Source organism: Chelmon rostratus, chromosome 19 (genome assembly GCF_017976325.1).
Source record: "Chelmon rostratus isolate fCheRos1 chromosome 19, fCheRos1.pri, whole genome shotgun sequence".
Taxonomy (NCBI): Eukaryota; Metazoa; Chordata; class Actinopteri; order Chaetodontiformes; family Chaetodontidae; genus Chelmon; species Chelmon rostratus.
The window spans coordinates 9,529,373-9,550,458 of record NC_055676.1 but is presented as its reverse complement, the minus strand read 5'-3'; the positions used below and the strand labels follow the sequence as shown (position 1 = coordinate 9,550,458).

General features: G+C 41.6%; 1 protein-coding gene across 1 annotated transcript in view; it reads right to left on the bottom strand.

The window, feature by feature from the left end:
• Positions 1-8,142, bottom strand: part of LOC121623128 (matrix metalloproteinase-17-like) — a 69,993-nt gene extending 61,851 nt beyond the window's left edge. The window contains exon 1 of the mRNA XM_041960303.1: positions 7,745-8,142. Coding sequence (XP_041816237.1) covers positions 7,745-7,879 — 135 coding nt within the window. The 5' untranslated portion in view covers positions 7,880-8,142. The remainder of the gene's footprint in view (positions 1-7,744) is intronic.
• Between the last annotated feature and the right edge of the window lie 12,944 nt (positions 8,143-21,086).

The following is a 21,086-nucleotide window of genomic DNA, read 5'->3' as shown; positions in this document are numbered from 1 at the left end:
GGCAGTCATCAATCAAATCTTACAGAAACCAGGGATGGCATACATCATAAAATGGTACAATATTAAAAGTGTATGTGTACAGGAACACATGCATTAAAGCATGCACTGCATTGTCCATTTACCCTGATGAAAGCCATTAAAATAGCTGCCAGGTGTTACTATAGTGATCCTTACAAAGAAAAAATGTTTCCCCAGTGTTAGCTGAGGAGTGCCGGCAACTGGCATGTCTACAGTGCATATGCACGAGCAAAAATTCACACGCGTACATGTGTGTTCATCTCTGTGTGCGTTTGACTCTATTTTTAAACTAAAAACCAAGAAGAGCACAGCCCTGTTCTCAACGTCGACCCAGCTGCAAGACTAAGCCTCGTACAGGCTGCAACTCACACCGGCATAAACTGCAATTCTCATAATCATGAGTACCTCTTGAAACTCAGCAGACTGTTAGTGGCTCATTACATTCACTTGATAGGAAGTTGAGTATCAACACTGGACTAAAAGAAAGTGGGCCTAATTGCTAGTGATAGTTGGATGGCGACGTATCTTATCTCTCGCCACCCACTCAATCTCTCTTGGTCTTCCTCCCCCACCCGTCTAATTCTCTTCATTTCACTCGGACCTTCAGAGAAATGGGACCAGGAGCGGGCTGAAAGTCCACAGATGATAAGCGATCGTCATCGGTTCCCCTTTCCTTTTTTGTTGTCTCTTTTTTTCCCATCATCAGCTCCACTGTGACTTGTTGAGAAAAGACAAATGCTAATGAGAGACAAGCTATGAGATCACCAGTGTGGCAGTGACACACACACACACACACACACATTTTACGGCGAGAAGAAACTGACATCCACACAGACACGCACAAAACCACATTCATTATAATTCCGCCAATTCCTGCAAGCAATTTCAGAGTAGCTTTGTTGTTGCTTTTGGGTTTTCTTGATCGTGCTATTAAAGCCGTCTATTGGCAGTTCAGCTGGCAGAGCTATGGATTATTTTAGGCTTCAGCGTGCAAGCCAATGCAACACCAGAAACCACCGTAATTACAAGACCTGGTTGGTCCCTTGAATAGCAATGGCAACCAAAACCTTGATCTGGTCGAGGACGAGAGGGAGAGGCGGGGCTCCCGGGGTTAAAATAGAACGGTCCACATGGAGTTGATTTGAGGTTTCTATATGGGGAGCCCTGGAGTGGGCCTGCTGAAGTAATGAAGTCAGTTCTAGCCAATGGAAAAAGAGTATATCGCGTGCAGCTCTGTTGTGGATAACAGCACTCACTTGACCACAGTATTAAAGCCATCACTACTGTAAAATCAAACAAAAATAGCAGGGGCAGAGCTATACCATGTTGTGACTAGGAATGGAAGTTTTAGATATCCACACTTTCTTTTGAAATGAAAAGCACATAAACTGATTAAGATGCAGCCTACAGTTCTTGAGTCACAGCAGTATTGTTCCACAGATCAGCTCAATCATTGTACGCTTACATAAAGCAACACAGCAGAGACAGAATGAATTAGTGTCTTCCCGTATTACTCTGAAATGCACATCCAATACATGAACAAATTTCTCCTCAGCCCCAGGCTCCGGTTTCACAGAGTGAGGTTTGCACGCGAACTGATTGGTCCATCTCATTGTCAATCAACATAGCACAAGCCCTGGCCTGAAAAGAGCTATCATGCTTGCTTGTAACCTCTCCTTGTGCGTTATTTTTATGGCAATCCAGTCCACACGGAGCATCAAAGTAAGGCTGTGTCCCATTCTGCTTAAAGGCAGCGGAGGCTGTAAAGGACTCATTGACAATGCCTTTGTAAATAATTCACTTTCTAGTAGCTGACCCTTGACCCTATGAGGTCAGAAAGGTTAGTGACATGATTTGAGTAAAAGTCACTTTGATTATAGATGTCCCTGAGTAGTTGGATTACGGATTCCTAACGAAGCAATCATAATAGGTTTTCTCCATTTTCAAATAGTCCTGGTTATTCTGAAAAATTGTGACAATGTGCAGTACATCAACATTATGGATATGGATGTATATGGAAGCAGTATAAAAATGCAGTTTTTGACTGAAAGGAAAAGAAGACTTATTTTAAGGCTAATAAGGTAGCTACCAGACACCGCGGCTAACTCAGAGCTACAATCCATGTTTAATTTGCCCAAGGAAACTATCTTGAGGCTGTCTGATGAGTTAGTCAAAGTACTGATCCCTGCCACACTAAAAAGCCTCAGATTCTGTAGATCCTGTGTTTTGTTACAATAAATTTTCTGAGTGAAATGTCGCTGTAGCTCTTGAATTCCACCAGAGGGCAAACATGAACATGAACGAAGCCGAGCTGTTTGATGTGGTTGCAAAGCAAGCCGTGTTTTTCAGCTTGGAAAAAAAAAAAAAGATTTAATTTTCCCGGAATATGCAATGGATGGATTTAAATGTCCATATGAAGTCTGATCATTAGTTAAGATCTAAGCGGCAGTCTGTCTTTGTGAGACTGGCCCCAGTTCAGTCAGATCCAGTAGTACCACAGTCACACAAACAGGGATTTACCATTGTGGTCAAAGAGAGGGCAGGACACACATGCAGTGTTATGAATCTATGAGCAGGGCAAAAGAAGTCGATACTCTTGTTGTTTAAGTCTACACTCTAACTCTTGTTTTGCTGATTCTGAGCACTTCCTTGTGTCTGTCGTTATGAGCGCTGTCCGTCCTTCAGCCGGGAACACAGGGTGTCTGAAGGTGTTTTAACAGCCAGTAAATGTGACCTCTCCTCTAGTGAACTCCAGTCTTAAATGTGACAGAAGGGATCATGTGATGCGCATAACAATGAAATTGTGTCTCATCAGACATCAGAAGGAAAGTGTAATGTCTGAATAGGCCTTAAAATGAAACAACAGTGCCCCTAAAGAGACACTTCATCTTCTGGTGGGATTGTTAGAGTGAGTTGCTAATTTGCTAACAACTGGATCAACTAAATGTCAGGTGTTCATCTCTGGGGGGGACAAAATGTTCTGTGACGCACAAGTGTGTATGTAGGAATACCGCTGCAACATTCATCACAGCGGCTCTCTTAGCCGACAGAGACTCCATTTGCAAATGAGTAATCTTGCACTAACCCGCTGGAGGAGCTGCTTTGTTAAGTTCACTTCATTTCAGATGCTTCCACACTACCTTCTGCTAAAATGCTCTGTTTAACCAGCAGGGCTCCTCCTACATGATCAACTTTAAGTCAAGAATTCAGCCAAATTTATCTGGTGCTGTCATTGACTAAAGCATCAAGCAGAAGTGTTGCAGCTGCCACACATCAGTCCCAGACCGCCACGCTACAGCGGCAGCCAATAAAGTGTCAGGGCCCTTAAGATCTTTGTTGAAACCACCTCTGAAGAGGTTATAAAGTCTGACAATCTCCTCAGAAACGTGCAACTCCCTGGAGAACTTTAACACTAAGCAAAGCCGCGATGACAGGTCGGATAGGAGGGATTGAAGGACTGGTTTCCACGGCATCTCCCTCTTCCTGGGAAGCAGAGGATGTGCTATATATCACATGCTGAACTGTCCCGTGTGCTCTCTGTCAATCATCATCATCACACAATGACATATTCCCTCCTACTACGCTGTCATCTCCCACTTGGTGTCCCTGAAAAAAAAAAGTGTCCTTGCCCTGAATATACGTCCCATGATACACTGCTACAGACAGAAAGGTCACACGGCTTGATGGAAGCGGGACAGCGGTGCTAAATGTATCCAGCATGACACTGCAATGAGGAGAAACACAGGTTAACTGGGATTTTGCATGTGTTTACTTTTCTGCAGTCATGTTGCCACAGCTGTTGAGGACATTTGCTTAAAAATATCTTACAGGTGTGACATCGAAAGTGAAATCTGCCCCTGAATCATGATGCTGATGCATTCAAGAAAGTAAAAATAGTCCCAGCTTCATGTCTGCCGCTCTTTAGATGATGTATCCATTTTCCTTTGTTGACCCCGGTTGATTACTTATTCAAGGATTTCCCTCGACTCTCACTGCATCCAGTCTTCTCTTTGAGCCCCCCCCAGCCCCTGGGCCTCATCAGAAGAACCATGATGTGCCAGTAGAAGAAAGCCTCCAATCTTGAGTGGAAGGAGAAAATTGAAGGAAGGAGACTGAGAGACTGAGGGGCCAGAATATGATACTGGTGAAATGTGCAGTTATGATAGGCAAAGGGCGAGCTAATGAGGGGTGGTGGTGCTGGTGCCGGGCAGGCTAGCTGCAAGAGAACTGAGTATTATGAGGCCTAGCAGGGAGGGAGAGCTGTGGAAGTAGGTGGAGGAGGGTGCCGTCTACCAGGCTTTTTTTTTCTTTTCTGTTCGGCGGACAGACCACCAGATGGTATTCTCATTGAAGAAATTATAAAGCAAAATGAGAATCAGAAGCAGACCGGCAGGGTGTGGCCGTCCCATCAGACAAACGCTGCACGCTCGTTTGGTTTTACTCTTTACAGCACATAAGAAATTACAGAAATTAAAATTTCCCCATTGAAGGAGATTAAATGCTGCACAGACATTCCTCAAGGTCAGTTTCAACAAGATTAAATAGTAATTAAGGTGCTTTTATCGGCAGCTGATCTAGTCACCTCAATCTTATGACAGCTGCTAAAGCAAGTAGTACTGCTTCCAACGGCGAATAGTCCCCTGAGGAGCTCAGTCGTTCTGCGCTAGCACAGAAATGAGGCATCAAGAGTGAACTGATACGATGAGCAGAAAACATACTGCAGATTACATTATAGCTGTTATGTAGCACTTCTCTAAAATGCTGAAATTGCAAATTGAGGCTCTGCAGTGATATACTGGCCTGGATAACAGCAAAACTAGAAACTGGATGGCTCAGAGCTGTGCTTTAGTTTGTGGTTCAGCTAATTACGGACGCGGCGTACAGCAGTTACGAAGGGAGACGGATAAATTCAGCACTCAAACCCGACTAAAAACCAAGCGATGCGGTGCGGTGGCTCTGAAGCGTAATGGGACTGGGGAGCAGCAGAGCTGGAGATCAGGACATGGTTCTGTGGGTAGACATTTGTTTTTGTGGACCAAGTCCCAAATGAGTGGCACTTAGGAACACAACTGGGCACACAAGACGGGAGGACCCTCTCAAACTGTCAACAGCCAATTATCCACCTGCTCTCAACAGCTGAGAGCAATTTCATCAATGCAGAACTCTTATTTAAAAGTCAATCAGCCCATCATAGGGAGGAGTGTGTCTGTGGACGGGTGCCCATCTGTCCATCTGTCTGCCCAACTCCCCTCAGTCTGCCTAAACCCCTTTACCCCAAACCAACAACCTGAGAACTGTGTCTGCCTCTGTTATCACACTCAGGTATACGATCCCATTTGCTCCGAGGGTGAAAACAACTCAGCGTTTCCCCCAGGTTGACTGCTTTGGCAGGGTCAGACAGAGAACAAGGGGGGTGGGTGGGAGGTCGTGCTAACAGCGCCCCCACCCTCTGTGAAACGCAGAGAGAGACCAGAGGAGGGGAGAGAGCTAGTGCGACCGTAAATGACGGCAAAATGCAGCCACTCCCCAAGGGCAGCGGTAGGAGGAACACTGATTTTTGATAATCAGTTAATCATTTGAGCCATTTGTCATTTGCAACAATGCAAAACATCTGCAGCTCCTCCAGTGTGAGCATTTGCTGCTTTTCTCTGTTCTCTACGGGCTTTCGGACTGTTGGTCAGACAAAATAAGACACTGAAGATGTCACCTTGGAAACTCTGACGAGCATTTTTTTTTCATTATTTTCTGAAATTTTATAGACAACTAATCAACCAATCAACACAATAAGAATCAGTTGCAGCCTTGCTTATAACCATCCAGCCAGCTTTTCGCTTCAGCTCACTGTTTTGGTTTGTAGGTTCATAAAAACTGTGGGCGACAGCTCCCCAGCACAGGAGTTCATATAAACCAGCTGTACAGCATGAGATGATGGAGAGACGCAGTAAACACATAGCTGATGAGCAGAGGTGAATACCTCACCAGCAATAAACACAGGGAGCGTTCTCAGTGGCTGGTGATCCAAACCAGGAACAAAACACCAGTGAAATTTGCGCTTACACTGTATATGCGGTGAGAAGAAGAACGCCAGTGATGCCCACATTGCTCTGTTTCAGCTGGGTGAGTGAGAGGCCAAGTGCTTGCTCACATACTCAAACACAGCTTGATAAGGGATAATACGGTATCAAGACAGCTTTAAGGATTGGCCGACTAGATACCAGCTCCATCGCATCCAACCACCCAACATGCTGAATCTGCGATTTGAATGCAACTACTTTAAACAGTAAAAACATTGAAAATATTTAGCAGTGATGCACGTATACCAATCAAATTTATGTTTGACCAATAATCCAGCAGTCATGTTTTTGAGATAATCAATCTGCTGCACACCCCACCGGCTCACCCAGGGATGTGTTCTCTGCACATCCTGACAGTACCTGACTACAGGAGTCAATGACTCAGTGCTCCTCTCTGTTCGTTAGAGTTTAACCCTAAATCCCACACAACACCATGTGACTGTCCTCAACAGACTTGTGAGGATTGGGTACAATTCACGTCTGCAGCAAAGAGTATCCAAAACCGCGAAGATGAATGGCTGTCTCCTGGCAGCACACGTCCACAGGGACGTGGTCCAGCAACAGAAATACCTCAGCAGTGTCTTTGATAACAGAGTTCGTCCTCAAGCGCCTGTACCCAAAAACAGTGCAGCTGAGGAGACGGAGGCTGGATGAGCAGCAGCGTAGTGTCCATCAGCGAGCTGAGACGTGGATTTGATTTGGGAGACAGATGAATGGTGGTAAATGTGGAGAAAAACTGCCAACCAATAAATGCATGTTGATTTTGGAGCCATTAAAGCAAACAGTTAATTAGGATGTTGTCTCAAGAGTTACTAATTATCAGATACTTGTTTTACCTGCGGCTGCTCATCAAGCTCCAAATATAAAGCCGAAGTATATTATGATCTAACCAGTTGAGAAAATATTTATATAATGGCTTAATTTGCTCAGATACAGTTCACTGGAAGGGTTAGATCCATTCTAATTTGTTTAAAAACTGTCATAATTAAAGCATCGACTCCCAAAACAAATTAGATGGATATTCAGAGATGTTCATTTGCTCCTCATTTCCATAATTAACACATACTACTAATTTAAACTACTAAATTCCCAGCTCACACCGTGTACGTGTTAATATCTCAGCCAAACATTGTTTTGTTCCACTGCTTCAGCAGGATCTGCTGCTCCATCACATCTCCATTTGAACAACTCCATCTTAAACCCTGCAACTGTTCAAACTTGGCATCAGATGACACGCTGGAGCAGTTTTTCAGAGGCATGACAGAGAAAAGGGAGATATAACATCTTATGGTTTGGTTTGACGGTGCGCTGGAAGTGAGCCCCAGTGCAGTATTTCGACTATGTCAGCATGCTGTGGAGGAGGTCGATATTCCGCTAAGACAAATACATTTACATTTATTTATTGCAAGCCATTACAGGCAGCCTGATCCCTGCTGTGGAGAACAGGCTTCCACCAGCCTGACACCGTGCACTGGACTGCTGCGAGATCTTAACATTCAGATCAAGTATGTAGAGGACAGCATCCAAAAGTAGGATAAACTGGCCTCTGTAGGAGAGGGGTGTGATAGAGAAACGCCACTAAACTTCCCCCTCGCCATGTCCAATAAGTAGCAAAACTTCCGACCCCAGTGCAGAAAAGGCAGAAAACTTACCACCCCGGTGTCCAGCTGCTCGGTAGTCAGAGACGGAGCCGCTCCAGTCAGAGGTAAAAACCACAGTATCGGCACCAGCAGCAGCATCTCCGGAGAAATATTCCTCATCCACTTGTGAACAGCCGGAAAAATCATGATGCCCTAAGACAGGCTGATCCTGCAGGGCTCAGACACCGACCCCGACAGCCGCATCCACGGGATAAATCACACGCCGACACTCCGGTAAAATCAGCCCGCATAAAGTCTACCTCACTGTTGAGCGCAAACACATAAAACACATGAACACCGGCGGCGGAGAGGACGTTTGGGATTTCTAAGTTTGTTTCCCGCAAAGGCAGCACTTGTGACTCTCAGCTACGCGGCCATAAATCAGACGTTTGGGGGGTGAAATGTGCGTATTCTTGTCCTCAATCAAGTCCGTCAGAGGTGATATCCCTGCAGCAAGACGCGCGAGCTGCCCTCCCGACGGCGCGGTCTCGAGCTCTGGCAAACGAAAGCAGCTGCGTGCGGTTTTGTCCCGAGCAGCGGCGGAGACCGCGCGCTTTGACGCACGCGCCGCCACAGCGAAAGAGCGTTTTGATCCAGAGGAAGGAGGGAGGGGCGAGGAGGGGAGCTCAGCGCCTTTTTAGCCCACTTGGACACTACCGAATTCATGACGCGCGCCCTGCGTAATTTGAGTCTCAAGGGTTGAGGCTGAGGCAGAAAACACAATTTGCTACTGTTATATGTATGAGAAATAATAACAGGGGGAAGTGGGTTTGACGTGCCTTGCTATATTTAGCCCAACATGTAGCCTCACAAAAAACAGGAGTTACAAAAAATTAATAAAGAATCCTCTTCTATTTTTTTTAAGTCTTGCAGCAGGTTAGTTGTGTCATTCTTGTCATCATCTCCACTTCTCAAGTCCTGGTGGTTCTGATGCCAGTGGGGTCAAAAGATGTGAGTCAACTACACATGGCCTGATTACTGCCTATGGGTGCCCTGGGGCAAGAGTGAGACATGGGCCCCACTTGACACCCTCACCTTTATTAATTACATAAGAAATATTAACTTTGTGAGAACACATCAACTTAATTGCTGAAAGTGATGCAAAGTTTTCATCCATGCTAGCGGCTATGGATGTCAATCGGTTGGTCCACACTGGACATATCTTTACCGCTACTGGATGGATCGCCATGAAATATGGCACATGCATCCATGCATTCCCTCATGATTAGCTGTATTAGCTTCTTATGCTCTCTAACACGTGATCCTCGGACTTTTCAAATTTTCATCACCATCAGATCATAATCAATTTGTCCAATAGGTTATGACCACATACTTCCACAATTTCCATTCCCTCAGCTGTGCATTTTGCCACCGTTTTATGCTAATTGTCAGCATGCTGACATGCAAAACTAAGATGGTGAGCATCATATCTGCTTACCTGCTTATGTATACCGGCATGTTGGCATTGCTAGTGTGAGCATGTTAGTATGCCCACCTTAGCATTTAGCTCTAAAGCACCTGCCGTGCCTAAGTGCAACTCACAGTGCCGCTAGCATTGCTGGAGGCTCTTAGTCTTGTTGGCGCAGGGCCTCAATAATGGAGCAACAAAATGTCGAGCTGACACATGTGTAATATCAAAGGAGACATCCAATCTAAAAACACAATCATGCAAAATGGTCACTGGTAAATGAAATGAAATAAATCCACCGTGAGCCACAACTAGCCCATATGGAAAGACATATTCAAATGTCCAGGCATTGTTTTTATATTGCAGAAAATCTCCAGTACAAATGTGCATATGATTATTCCTTAATTATTATTTTTCTTCTCAACAATAGTATATTATTTGAAATGTCTCTTTGGTAATTGTCTAATAAGGTTTGTAATTGCCCTTGCACAAGCTGTGATAGGGCTTTCAGAGTAAAGGCTAGAGGCAGTACGTTTTTTTCTTAAAATTCTGAATGCAGCCTCGAGTCAACTGACTGTTTTTGGTTGCTCTTTCACTGCGTCACCAGAGAGAAATCTCAAACTAGATTTTCCACAAAAGGTCATTCAATTATTTTCCATCCAAACTGCAGTTAGTCAGTACTGTATACATCCTCTTTTATCTTTGTGCCCTTTAAGGATATGTAAAGATGCCAACCAAATCCGTTGTTCACAAAGCAGGGACAAATACTCTCACTACTACTATAGCTACTGAAACTGGAAGACTTTCAATTAAAATGTGGCCAGTGAGCATTCAAAGAGTTAAAGAACACCCAATTAAATATACATATCAGCAGAAGCTAGATCAATGAAGTGGAGAAACTGCATATGTCTCTGAAATGCAAAGAAGTTTTATTTTGTACCCCTCATTGCACTTCTATTTTCACCATATTTGAGAGAACAACAAAGCACAAAACAATTTGCTGAGCTGCGGAGATAATTATGACATGAAACAGCTGTATCATCCCACTGCTTTCTTCTTCTGAGAAAAGATTAATATACTTATTTATTTCTTTTGTGTTACATAATACCAAAATCCACCAGGTAATGAAAGAACATACTGTACTGACTAACAATCATTAAGAGCTACATGGTCCTGTAGCACACTAACCATTTCATAGGCTGACTGATGTGCTTGTGCGCATGCACAAATTCGCACATTTATTTTTATTTTTATTTATTTGCATCCATTGCTGCAGTCGTTCATCGCTGGTTCAGAGGAGAAAGACATGAAAAATTGCTGAAGGCTTAAGACTTCTCAACTTTACTGCTTCCAGAGTCAGTCAGACTTGTCATATAGCCACAACATTATGATAATTGTAGCATCTGAATATTGTGTCTCACAGCATGACTGCCGGCAGAAAAGCAGCTTTAGTCATTCACCGTTGTATTAACAGAAGGTTAAAACATCCATTTACTCTGCACGTTTTACCTAAAGTGTTTCATCGTCTTTGCACTATTTCCCAGAGAAATTAATAATAACTACAATAACAACAATAACATTATTTGTACAGCACCGTTCATACAAAAAATGCAGCTCAAAGTGCTTTACAACAAAGAAATTGCATGCATCAAGTGATTCACATAAAACAAGTTGTAGAATGAAAGTAAAAGCAGGGATAGAAACTAAATGTGAAATATGACAGAGAATAAAATCCACTTGATAATAATAGAAAAAAAAGATCGAATAAGGATGAAAACAGAATACAGAGAATGCATAGATAGAAATAAAACCCACTGAATAGTTGTAGTAAAATGAAATAAAAAATAGAGTACATAGAATGCAGAAAATCAGTTTGAAAGGTTCATAGTTAAAGGCTGAAGTGAAGAGATAAGTTTTCAGCTTTCTTTTTAAAATATTCAGTGAGCTGCTTCCCTGATATCTATAGCTAGTGTGTTCCAGAGTGTTGGAGCGTAAGGGACAAAGGCTGCATCCACGATTTTCTTTTGGCTGTTGCTGAGAACCTCTAATAGACCAGCAGCAGATGATCATAGTGTTCTAGAAGGAAAACAGTGAACAAGGGACTTAGCAATGTTGCTCGGTCCTAGTCCATTAAGGGCTTTGTACTCAAGGAGGAAGACCTTAAAATCAGTTCTGAATGTTACAGGAAGCAAGTGCAGAGCAGCTAAAACTGGACTAATGTGCTTTCTTCTATTGGTTGTGGTTAAAAGCCAAGCTGCAGTTTTAAATGAGATGTAGCCTTTCAGTGTTTTCTGGAGGCCAAGAAATAGTGAGTTACATTAATTGAGTCAGCTTGAAATAAAGGCTTAAATCAGTTTTTCAGCATCTCTTCAATTCATAAATGGTTGTACTTCAGTTTTGCTTCTGAGCTGGAAAAAGATTTATAACCTCAACTTCAATCCAGGGAGTTAATTTCCCCAGATTATTAAACAGTATATCTCTTTTTGCTTTAGGGCCATCTATTAGGATTTCAATTTTGTCCTTGTTTAAGTTCAAGAAATTATTGCTCATCTATTTATTTATTGCTTAAAGACAGTTAGTAATGGAGTCTATAGCTGCAGCATCATTTGGTTCAGCAGAGATATACAGTTGTGTGTCATCTGCATAACTATGGAAACATTCATTGTTCTCTCTAATGTTGTCACCAAATGGCAGCATGTATAGTGAGAACAGTAATGGGCCAAGGCAGCTGCCTTGTGCAACCCCAAAACAGATGTCATGTTTCTCAGACACATGAGCTTCAAGACTGACATAAAACTCTTTCTCTTTGATGTTTGTTTTAAACTAGCTTAACACACAGTCAGAGAGATCGACCGGCTTTTCAAGATGTTGATTTGTTGAATCATTTTGTGCCAAATTAGCTGCAGACCTTGATATTCTTAAAAATATATGAAATAATAATAATTAATAACTGGCTTTAGAATTGAATAATATCATGTAGTATCAATGAGGAGTGGGATTTGGGAGTGTTTTTGTGGGATTTAGTAGGCTGTTGTTTGAAAATGGAGACAATGTTTGTTAATTGTTAATATATTTAAGGACTAACATTTCGTTTATGTCAGTGCAGCATTAATTTAATCTCTTTGCTCGTTATTCTGTGTGTTTCTGCCGATTGATTGTGGAATGTGAATAAGATAAAGCTCTTTATTGTATGTGCTCTGCACAGGTTAATAAAGAGTTACTGCTATCAGAAGACATTCCCATTGTCTCCATAAACAGAATACAGAATAGACTGTCTAGGGTTTCATAGCCTTTGTGCATCCACTACCAGCTACAATGATTATCATAAGTGAGAATCAATATGGCATAGCATATAACTATAATCCACCTAATTATGTTGGAAATCATGTTTGACCAATCAGATCGTTTGGCAGAGCGTCTCCAAAATTGGCATCTGTCTACGTTCCCTTCCATATGCTCTCAATTTTGTGAAAACAGATAAAAATCCACATTTTTTTCTTTCTTTTTTGCAAGAGGAGCATTCCTAAACCAGACCAAAACCAAGCCGGTTTCCCTTAAATCTTAAATTCATCAGTGTCCAATTGTCCACATTATTTTTTCTTTCTGAGCAGGCCCTGCTGATTCATGTCCAGTATGGTGCACGAGCGACAAGTGCAAGACACCGCCCTTCTTCTGACTCTTAAAAATTCTGTTTGTGTTAAAAAGTGAATTCCAAAAAAAAAAAAAAAAAAAAAAAATTCTGTTTGTGGTGTTTGACATAGAGTTTTTGCTTCCCCCTGAGACACCCTGCCGTGCATAAATAGTCTACAAACTTAAATTGGTTAAATGCAAATTTCACTCACCCCTGGGAAGTTTGAATGTAGTAAACTCTATTTAGCCTGCCAGTGTGCTTTACTGTTATGTTTCCAATAACATTTATTTAGTTTGGAGGACTTGTCAATATCACCCTGGACAGACAAATCGATGTTACTAAAGGACGAATTGTAATTAATCACTCTCACACGTTGTATGTGCATGTGTCACTGCCTCCAATGCATCCCCTTCCACTTCCACATCTCTCTCTCTCCTTCCTTCTTCCTTTTAAAGTCTCTCTCGCCCAATCTTTCCGTCACAGACTCCCAGACTTTGATGTACAGTTCTAGTAAGTCCACAACAGCTCAGGGCCTGCCCACCATAAAATCTACAGTGGGTGCATATCAGGGCTTTCCCGCTGACTTTTTCAAGCCTTTATGCACACTTTCTGTGAGTAGAGTTTGCTTGAGGACATAATCCATAATTCATATGATTGTGTCTTTTAAAGTGGGGATGACAGAAGAAGCCCAGAAGTGTCCAAAAACAAATAAATGTGAAAAAAACAACAACAAAAACAGACAACTGGCAAGAAGATGTCATGGTCTGAGTGATAAATGATGATAAATTGGCAATGTTGGCTGGTTGTTTGGTTGGTCCACCACTTTGGTCCACACTGAATTATCTCAGCAACTATTAGACTGAATTTATGATATATTCTTATCAGGTTCTAAGGAAAACTCCAGTTCATATCTATCTGCTTTGAAAAACGATCTCCAACTAGATATCTCTGTAGAAGACTGGGAGAAGGCATGCTTACAAGCCCAAACTCAAACTACAAGTACCAGATGCAAATTGTTGCAATATAAGTGGCTACTCAGGTTTTATATCACTCCAGTTAAGCTACATCATTTTAATCCTGATATTCCAGATACTTGCATTAAGTGTACTGAAGAAATTGGCACCCTTTATCATTGTATGTGGGAATGTAAGAAGCTCCAGATATTCTGGAAGGAGGTCCTAGAACTTATTTCTAAACTAACAGGAAGTGTTGTCCCCATGGAGGCTGAAATATGTTCATTACACATATACCCTGGAAATTTTTCAGCATCTGTGGGGAAGCGCAAACTTATAAATTTCTGCCTGTTGCAAGCCAAACATGTAATTGCTTTAAATTGGAAAGAAATTCAAAGACCCAACTCAAGACAGTGGACTAGGGAGATGTCTGGCAGTCTGGCATTACAGAAATTAACTTACATAGTTAGAGGTAAAGTTGAGGATTTTTATGAAATGTGGACACCTTTTTTCTGTTTTATGAATAACATGACCGTATGAATGCCTGACAATTGAATGGGGAATTTAAGCAGGGATGGCATCTACAATTACAGCTGGAGCTCTATGGTTGAAGAAAAAAAAAAAAAAAAAAAAAAGAGAATGGTATTATGACCAAGTTATAGTGAATTTATTTATTTGGTTATTTATATCTGCTTTTGTTTTGTTTTATTGTTATTATTATTATTTATTTTATTTTTATTTATGTATATATATTTTTATTTATTCTGGCTCTTCAGAAAATCTTTGTTTACAACACATTTTTGCGTATACATGCATGGATGTACGTGTATGGGGTGTATGTATCATCAATATTATATTATTATTGTTATTATTATTACTAGTACTACATTATTATAAATAACTTGCTATAATTTATCTATTCTTTGTCTTCCGAGAATGTTGTAGTTAAGGGGGGGAGTCAGTAGTTGAAAATGTTTGTCTGTTTGTCTGTTTGTTGTCTATATTGTATTAAAAATCAATAAACAGAGTGTTGAAAAAAAAAAAAAACTATTAGACTGATTGCCATTACAGACATGCTGACTTTGGTGGTCCCTTGACTTTTTCGTCTAGTGCCACCATGAGGTAGATATTTGTGTTTTTTAGTGAAATGCCTGTCAGCAATAGTTGGCTAGTGGATAGAATGCCATGAAATTGCTGTGACACACCATCAGCTTGAGATTTTAATTTGACTAAATATTGGCAAAAGCCAACACCTCTCCCGTTTAATTTCAAAGTGCATTTGTACATTTACCAACCTGGGATTCAGGAGAGAAACGAGGAGACGGCTTGTTAGGTCCAAGAATCTTGCAGTAATGAAGAAAGACACAATACAAGACGCTAAATCCATCACCCGCCCTCGACCAGTGAACATGGCTGGATTCAGACTGATCACAGTCCCAAGACCAAAGGAGACCACTTTGACGACAGGGAAAATGGTGCCATGGTGATTTACAGCGGCTCCGACCAGGACTCTGACTCCAGAGATGATGCAGGCCAGGACAGGAGAGCCTGAACTAGGAGAGTAGAGGAAGGTTGGGCTTCACCAGTGTGGAAAAGCAACGTCTAGAGCTGGAATATTTTCACATGAACCACACCAGAGTTTGTGATTGTTGTAAGACTGGAAAGACAAGAGGGTAATTAGTTTTATTTTGTTACTGTCGAATTTGAATTAAGTTTGTTTTACAGTGAGTTGACATGGTGACTGCGCTTAACAGTGACATCACGTGTATACCCTCCGTCGCTCTGGAGCACTTCAACACGGGTACACCAGCAGCTGTGGGAGGCACTCCTTTTTCAGGGGGAAGGTATAAATAGGCAACCTGTGGGACATTCTTGACGCTCTCCACCAGAAGCAGGAAGCAGTCACCGTGCATGCTGATAGACATCCTGCTCACACAGCTGTTGTGCCTTATGATGTGTTGTCATGTCAACTCAAGTGATATAGTACAAGTCAGTATGTGAAGTTTTAACTTCACCGCCACTGTGAGAAGACACCGTGCATGCTGAGCTCACGAATATGACCAAAAATAATAAACAACAGAGCAGACAAACAAGTGACAATGTGTGAAGATGGAGGTTGTTGATTTCTTTCTTTCAAGTTTTCCTCCATGTTGTCTTTAATTTAGATCATAACTGAACACCAATACTTCCACACCCTACAATTTACATGAGTCTTTTTCATGCTTTTGAGTATTTTTATATTAGTAGTATAAAGTAGCTAAATACTTTTACTCAAGAACACTTTTGTGGTATACTGCTACAGTACTTCACTTTTTTACTGACACTTCATATTTTTACAGCACTTACTAACTCTCCTTTTCCCCCCTTAAGGTTACTTGAATGACACAGACCTGCATGCCTCTGCTGTTATATCTACACCAGTCGCAGTAAATTGAAGGAGCAGCGTTTGGCTGTGACCACATGTTCACTGTCACCTGTCATTTGGTATGAGGTTAGCCAGGATGTCAAAGGAAGCTGAGGCTGGACTGGACACGTGAACGATCAGTATGACATTAATTCATAATATTACTTTACATATTTTATATGATTTCTCATTTTAATAAATTCTTAAACACAAACTCTTGCTTGAATTATGTATTTTACACAGCTTATTCATATGTATATTTACTTCATGCACATTTAATATTGAACACATTTCCACCCCTGTTTGCTGCTTGCTACTGTGACAGAAGGTTTTGAGAAGTTGATTTGACTGTCATAAAAAGTTGAGTAAAATGCAAAGGACTTTAAAATTCATAATGCATTTTCATTATGATGTAATTGTAAATGTGGACTTCATTGTTGATAAAACATACTTTGAAAAATGAATGGGTTGTGGGTAAGTGCTGATTTTTTGGTAGCCTCTTAGACAGTTCTGTTCTGTGCAGGATGATGATTTGATGGATGATTAATGAGGCATGGCAGAGTTGGGACAGGGGGAGAAAAGCCGGACAATTTCTGTCACGTCACGACTTCACGCAAGACCACAACAATTGTCTGGAGGTATCTTTCATTAAACAAAGTCGGCATCCTCTTCACTTCACCTGTTACATAACTCTTCAGACACTGAAAGACAGACAAGAAAACCAATGGCATAAACATATGAATGGTTCACTGCAAAGAACCAGAGAGCTAGAGAGGGGCCACTTCAGGATGTGGAGTACTGTGCCCCTATTACCATAAAAGCCTCAATTTAAAAAGGCTTTAGAAATGATTTCTATTTCATATTAAATCATTTGTTTTAGACAAAGAGAGATGAAGAGAGATGATCATTTATAGATATTAACACAGCTTTCAATTGCTCCATCAACCCCTTCTCTAGCTAAACTCATCAATCATACGTGAGCCAGACATTGCTATGTTTTGGTTTGTGCACAGGCCTGTGAGATCTCTACCTTGTATCCAAATGTGAAGCTATAGATTTACTGAATGAGTGACCTAAAATCAAGCTGTAGCTCTGCAACAGCAGCGGGGTGTTCCCTCAATCATCCTCCCCTTAATTAATGATCAAATTAATCCAATTAGGGCTCTAAAGTGGATTTATAGTGTTATGATAAATTATTCATTACAGGTTACATTTGATGTGAGAGAACAGGGGGTTTCAGTTGCACCACTATGATGATCATGTTTAATTCATGGTTCTCTCTTACTGCTTGATTTCATACAAGATGCAGCGCACCCTGCTCAGTGTTTGCTGAGGACAGGTCCTGCATGTGTGGAATGCATATTGATGTTAAGATGTGTTTGTGATTAGTGACAATAGTAAGATTAGACCCTTGATTAAATCTGCAACAGCCTAGCTGCAGCACAGCATAATGAAATCTGATATCCTGGCTGAAAGAGGGCTGTATGCACACAAGCAACATTACTGCTATAAAAAAAGATGAATGTCCAGAGGTTCAACATCGACCGTGTCCTCGCCTGTTGTTCCTTTAAGTGTCAAAAGAGAGCCAACTGTTATTGGATGGTGAAATGAGAGAGGGCAAGAGGTTGCACATGCAATAGATACGCAACTTTCTTCTATCCACGTTCGTCAGACTGGGGAGTGATCCCGATGCCCAGAGGTTCTGTGAGAGTTGTGTCCTAGATTGGAAGCGATTCTCTGAAACAGTGCCTGGGGCTCTTGTACACAGGCCTAGAGGTAGTCTTTTTCCTCTCAGCCACCATGTTCCTCCAGCTGCATGATAAAAACAATTTGTTGATACCTTTCTCCAAGTGACTATTTGTGTTCGTCTCAGGGTCAGGCATGGCTCTGATGTGTATGCTTAACTGTAGAGAAAAGGCTGCTCTGTACCGCTTCAGCTGGATTCGTTCAGCATTGCTCTCATCTCTGCCTGTACAGTACGTGTGGGAGGGTGGGCTCCTTGCCTTCATTTCTCCAGTGTTAATAAACGTCAACACAGGAAGGGCCAGTTAGTATTGCCTGCTCTCCCACAGTTCAATGGTGCTGTGACCCTGACAGATAATAAAGAGCTGCACCATAGGGGATGCAGCCAAGTAATGCATCATGGAAGCAATGTCCTAGTCATGCGGCTGTCCTCCTTTTTCCTATTAACTTCGGTTTCATCTCCTCCTCACACATCCTGCCGGGACACCTGTCAGGCTGAGAATCTGCATTTGTTATCACACTAAGGATCGCTGCCTCTGCCCACCAAGACCATGAAAATAAGATATACACCCATTGTTACATGCAAAAAGGAAACAAAAAAACGAAAATACTATGTTTTTAACAGTTTTACACAGAATTTGTGTCAACGTTGTTAATTCCTTCTGAAAGAAGATATTCAGCATCATACTTCTTGCAATGAGCACAGCTCAGAAAACATGTAAATGTGAAGAGAATAACATAGAAGAGCTGCTGATTATTCACCAGACTGTTTTCAGTAAAACTACATGAAATAGTTAAAGACTGGCTGTGTTGCAAATGTTATCTTTAAAGCATGATTTTCAACTGCTTTTTGTATTATTCACTGATTTAGTCTGTTATTAATATTTATATGCAAAACAGGCACATTATTATTCCCCAAATTTTTATTTGGAAAATGAAACCTGAAAATAAGCCAAGCTAGTTTTGCAACCTCACACACTATGACAGGTTTTTAAGGCTAAATGGAATCACTCAATGAACAGGGAGGAGGAATTAATCATTGTTACACTGAACATATGCACAAACTCTCGTCTCACAGACTTTTTCTAAGTACATTTCAGTAAGTAGAAAGCACTCACACATAACTCTCACTAAGTGGAGAGTTTTAAAACCGCTGTCCTTTTAAACACTTACTAATTCTTCATCATGGTAGTTTGTTAGATGGCAATCTACACCAAAGTGCCTCTTTTCACACAGACAAAATTAGACCCAAGGAACATAATTAGAAGGACTGATAAAACCAAGTAAATGCAAAAAAAAAAAAAAAAAAAAAAAAAAGTAAAAAGCTCTTTGGTCATTATAGGACTATAGGACCACAGCTTCCTGTGAGCCCTTTGAAAGAGTCAGAGTCCAGGGTGTGCAGTGGCCTATCGAAAGACCTGACGCTCTGCCAAATAATGACATGATCTTTCACAATACTGTTTCCTTCCTGTACAACTTCATCAGTCCCTTGACAGAGTGGCTGTAATAATGTAAAGTAATATTCAACAACTATGGAAAAATCTTCTCAGACCAACATTTCAACCTTTCCCTTGAAAATGTTCAAGTTTCGTGTCTGCTTTTAATAGTACTGGCAGCTTGTTCCTGCTGCCTACTCTATCTGCACACGTGTGCTGTCCACACCGCTACTTTGCAGTCCTATCTTTCTACAGTGAGCTTGCCTGATAATGACCATCAGTAATGATGATGGCATGGTATTTGTTTACCATTGTACAGAGAGAGCGAGAGAGAATAACACTGTATTCTTATGTATTCTTTTCCCTGCGTGTGACATATTCTGCAGAAAGAGATATTGACATGGTAGTGAAAGGTGTACTAGTGCTTTTACCGTGTCAATATGGCTATCGACAGATCACCTCTGCAGTCTATTTTTGACCAGAATTGCACGTGTCCCGAAGAATAAATAGGCGACATTCCGAATCTGTGCATGACGCGCCACTGTGGCCGTGCCGCTCACACAGCCTGTGTGGCTGCTCTAACCTTTTAACACGGGTGCTGAAATGAAAAGCAGAGGTTGAGTGAAGCACATGTGCTGCTCAGGGCGGCGGCATCGCCTGGGACGCGCTGCAGCAGAAGGTCATGCAGAGATTCGGAGAGTTGCATATTTTTCCTTGATGTTTGTGCTTCAACCATGTGTAAGTAGGCTACATAGCCAGTTGTGTTTATTGTTAATACACAATCAAGAGGCTGCACAGGCAGATTTAGTTTGAAAATTGACTGGATTCTCTATTCCCTTCCTGCTTTGCTCAGGATCAGAAAAAGCCGAGGTGTGTGTCATCAGTGGAGCAGGGCGGAGACCCACCTCTGAAACACGCTGCGGTGCTTCTGGTGAGATCGGCTCCGGGGCCTCATCACAGCCGTGCCTGGTTGAGTTTGTGTGTGGGCCCAACATTAACAATATGAAGCACATGCACCATGATGAGCATCTTCAGCATAGCATTAGCAGAAGTATTAGCATATTAGTTGCTACTGGAAGGCATTTTTCTCTTTCTTTGTGTATGGATGGTTGTTGTTTTCATGCCAAGGCTGTTCCTTTCTTTGTATGTATGTATTTTGTGTATGCACATCCTGTACATCAGAAAATATATTCAAAAAAACAAACCCAAAATATTGCTCTGCTCTGAGAAACATGCAGCATTTTTAGCATCACAGGTTGACCTTCGTATTAACAAGAACTAACATCGCAGGGAAAAAAAAAAAACTAAGCGATATGCCAATAATCTACGCAAGACCATCCTTATTCGGAAGATTAGTCTGTGACTCGAGATTTAATTCTTGCATTAATCTTCCTAGAGTAATTACAGGGAGACTCGGATGCAAAGACCTCAGCTCTCTAAACAACTCTCAGCTATTTTTGTCCGGGGTCTAGAACCAAACACAATAGACTTAGTGCTCCCCAAACCATTGTCAAGTCTGCTGACATTAAGCTGCTCCCTGATGATACAGAGCTCACTCACGGGTTTTGCCAACATATATTTCAGGTCCCTCTGCACAATGATGATGGCTGAATAAGTATATAATAACAGCTTAGGTGGACAGGTCTTACAGCAATGACATTAAGCAAAATAATGCCTGGACACACATCATCATGAGGTGTGTTAAGTGGTGTAGAATTCATTTGCGTGTCTTTTGACCCAGGGTTAGGCACAATAAGCTTGGTTGTTAGTTTTATAAAA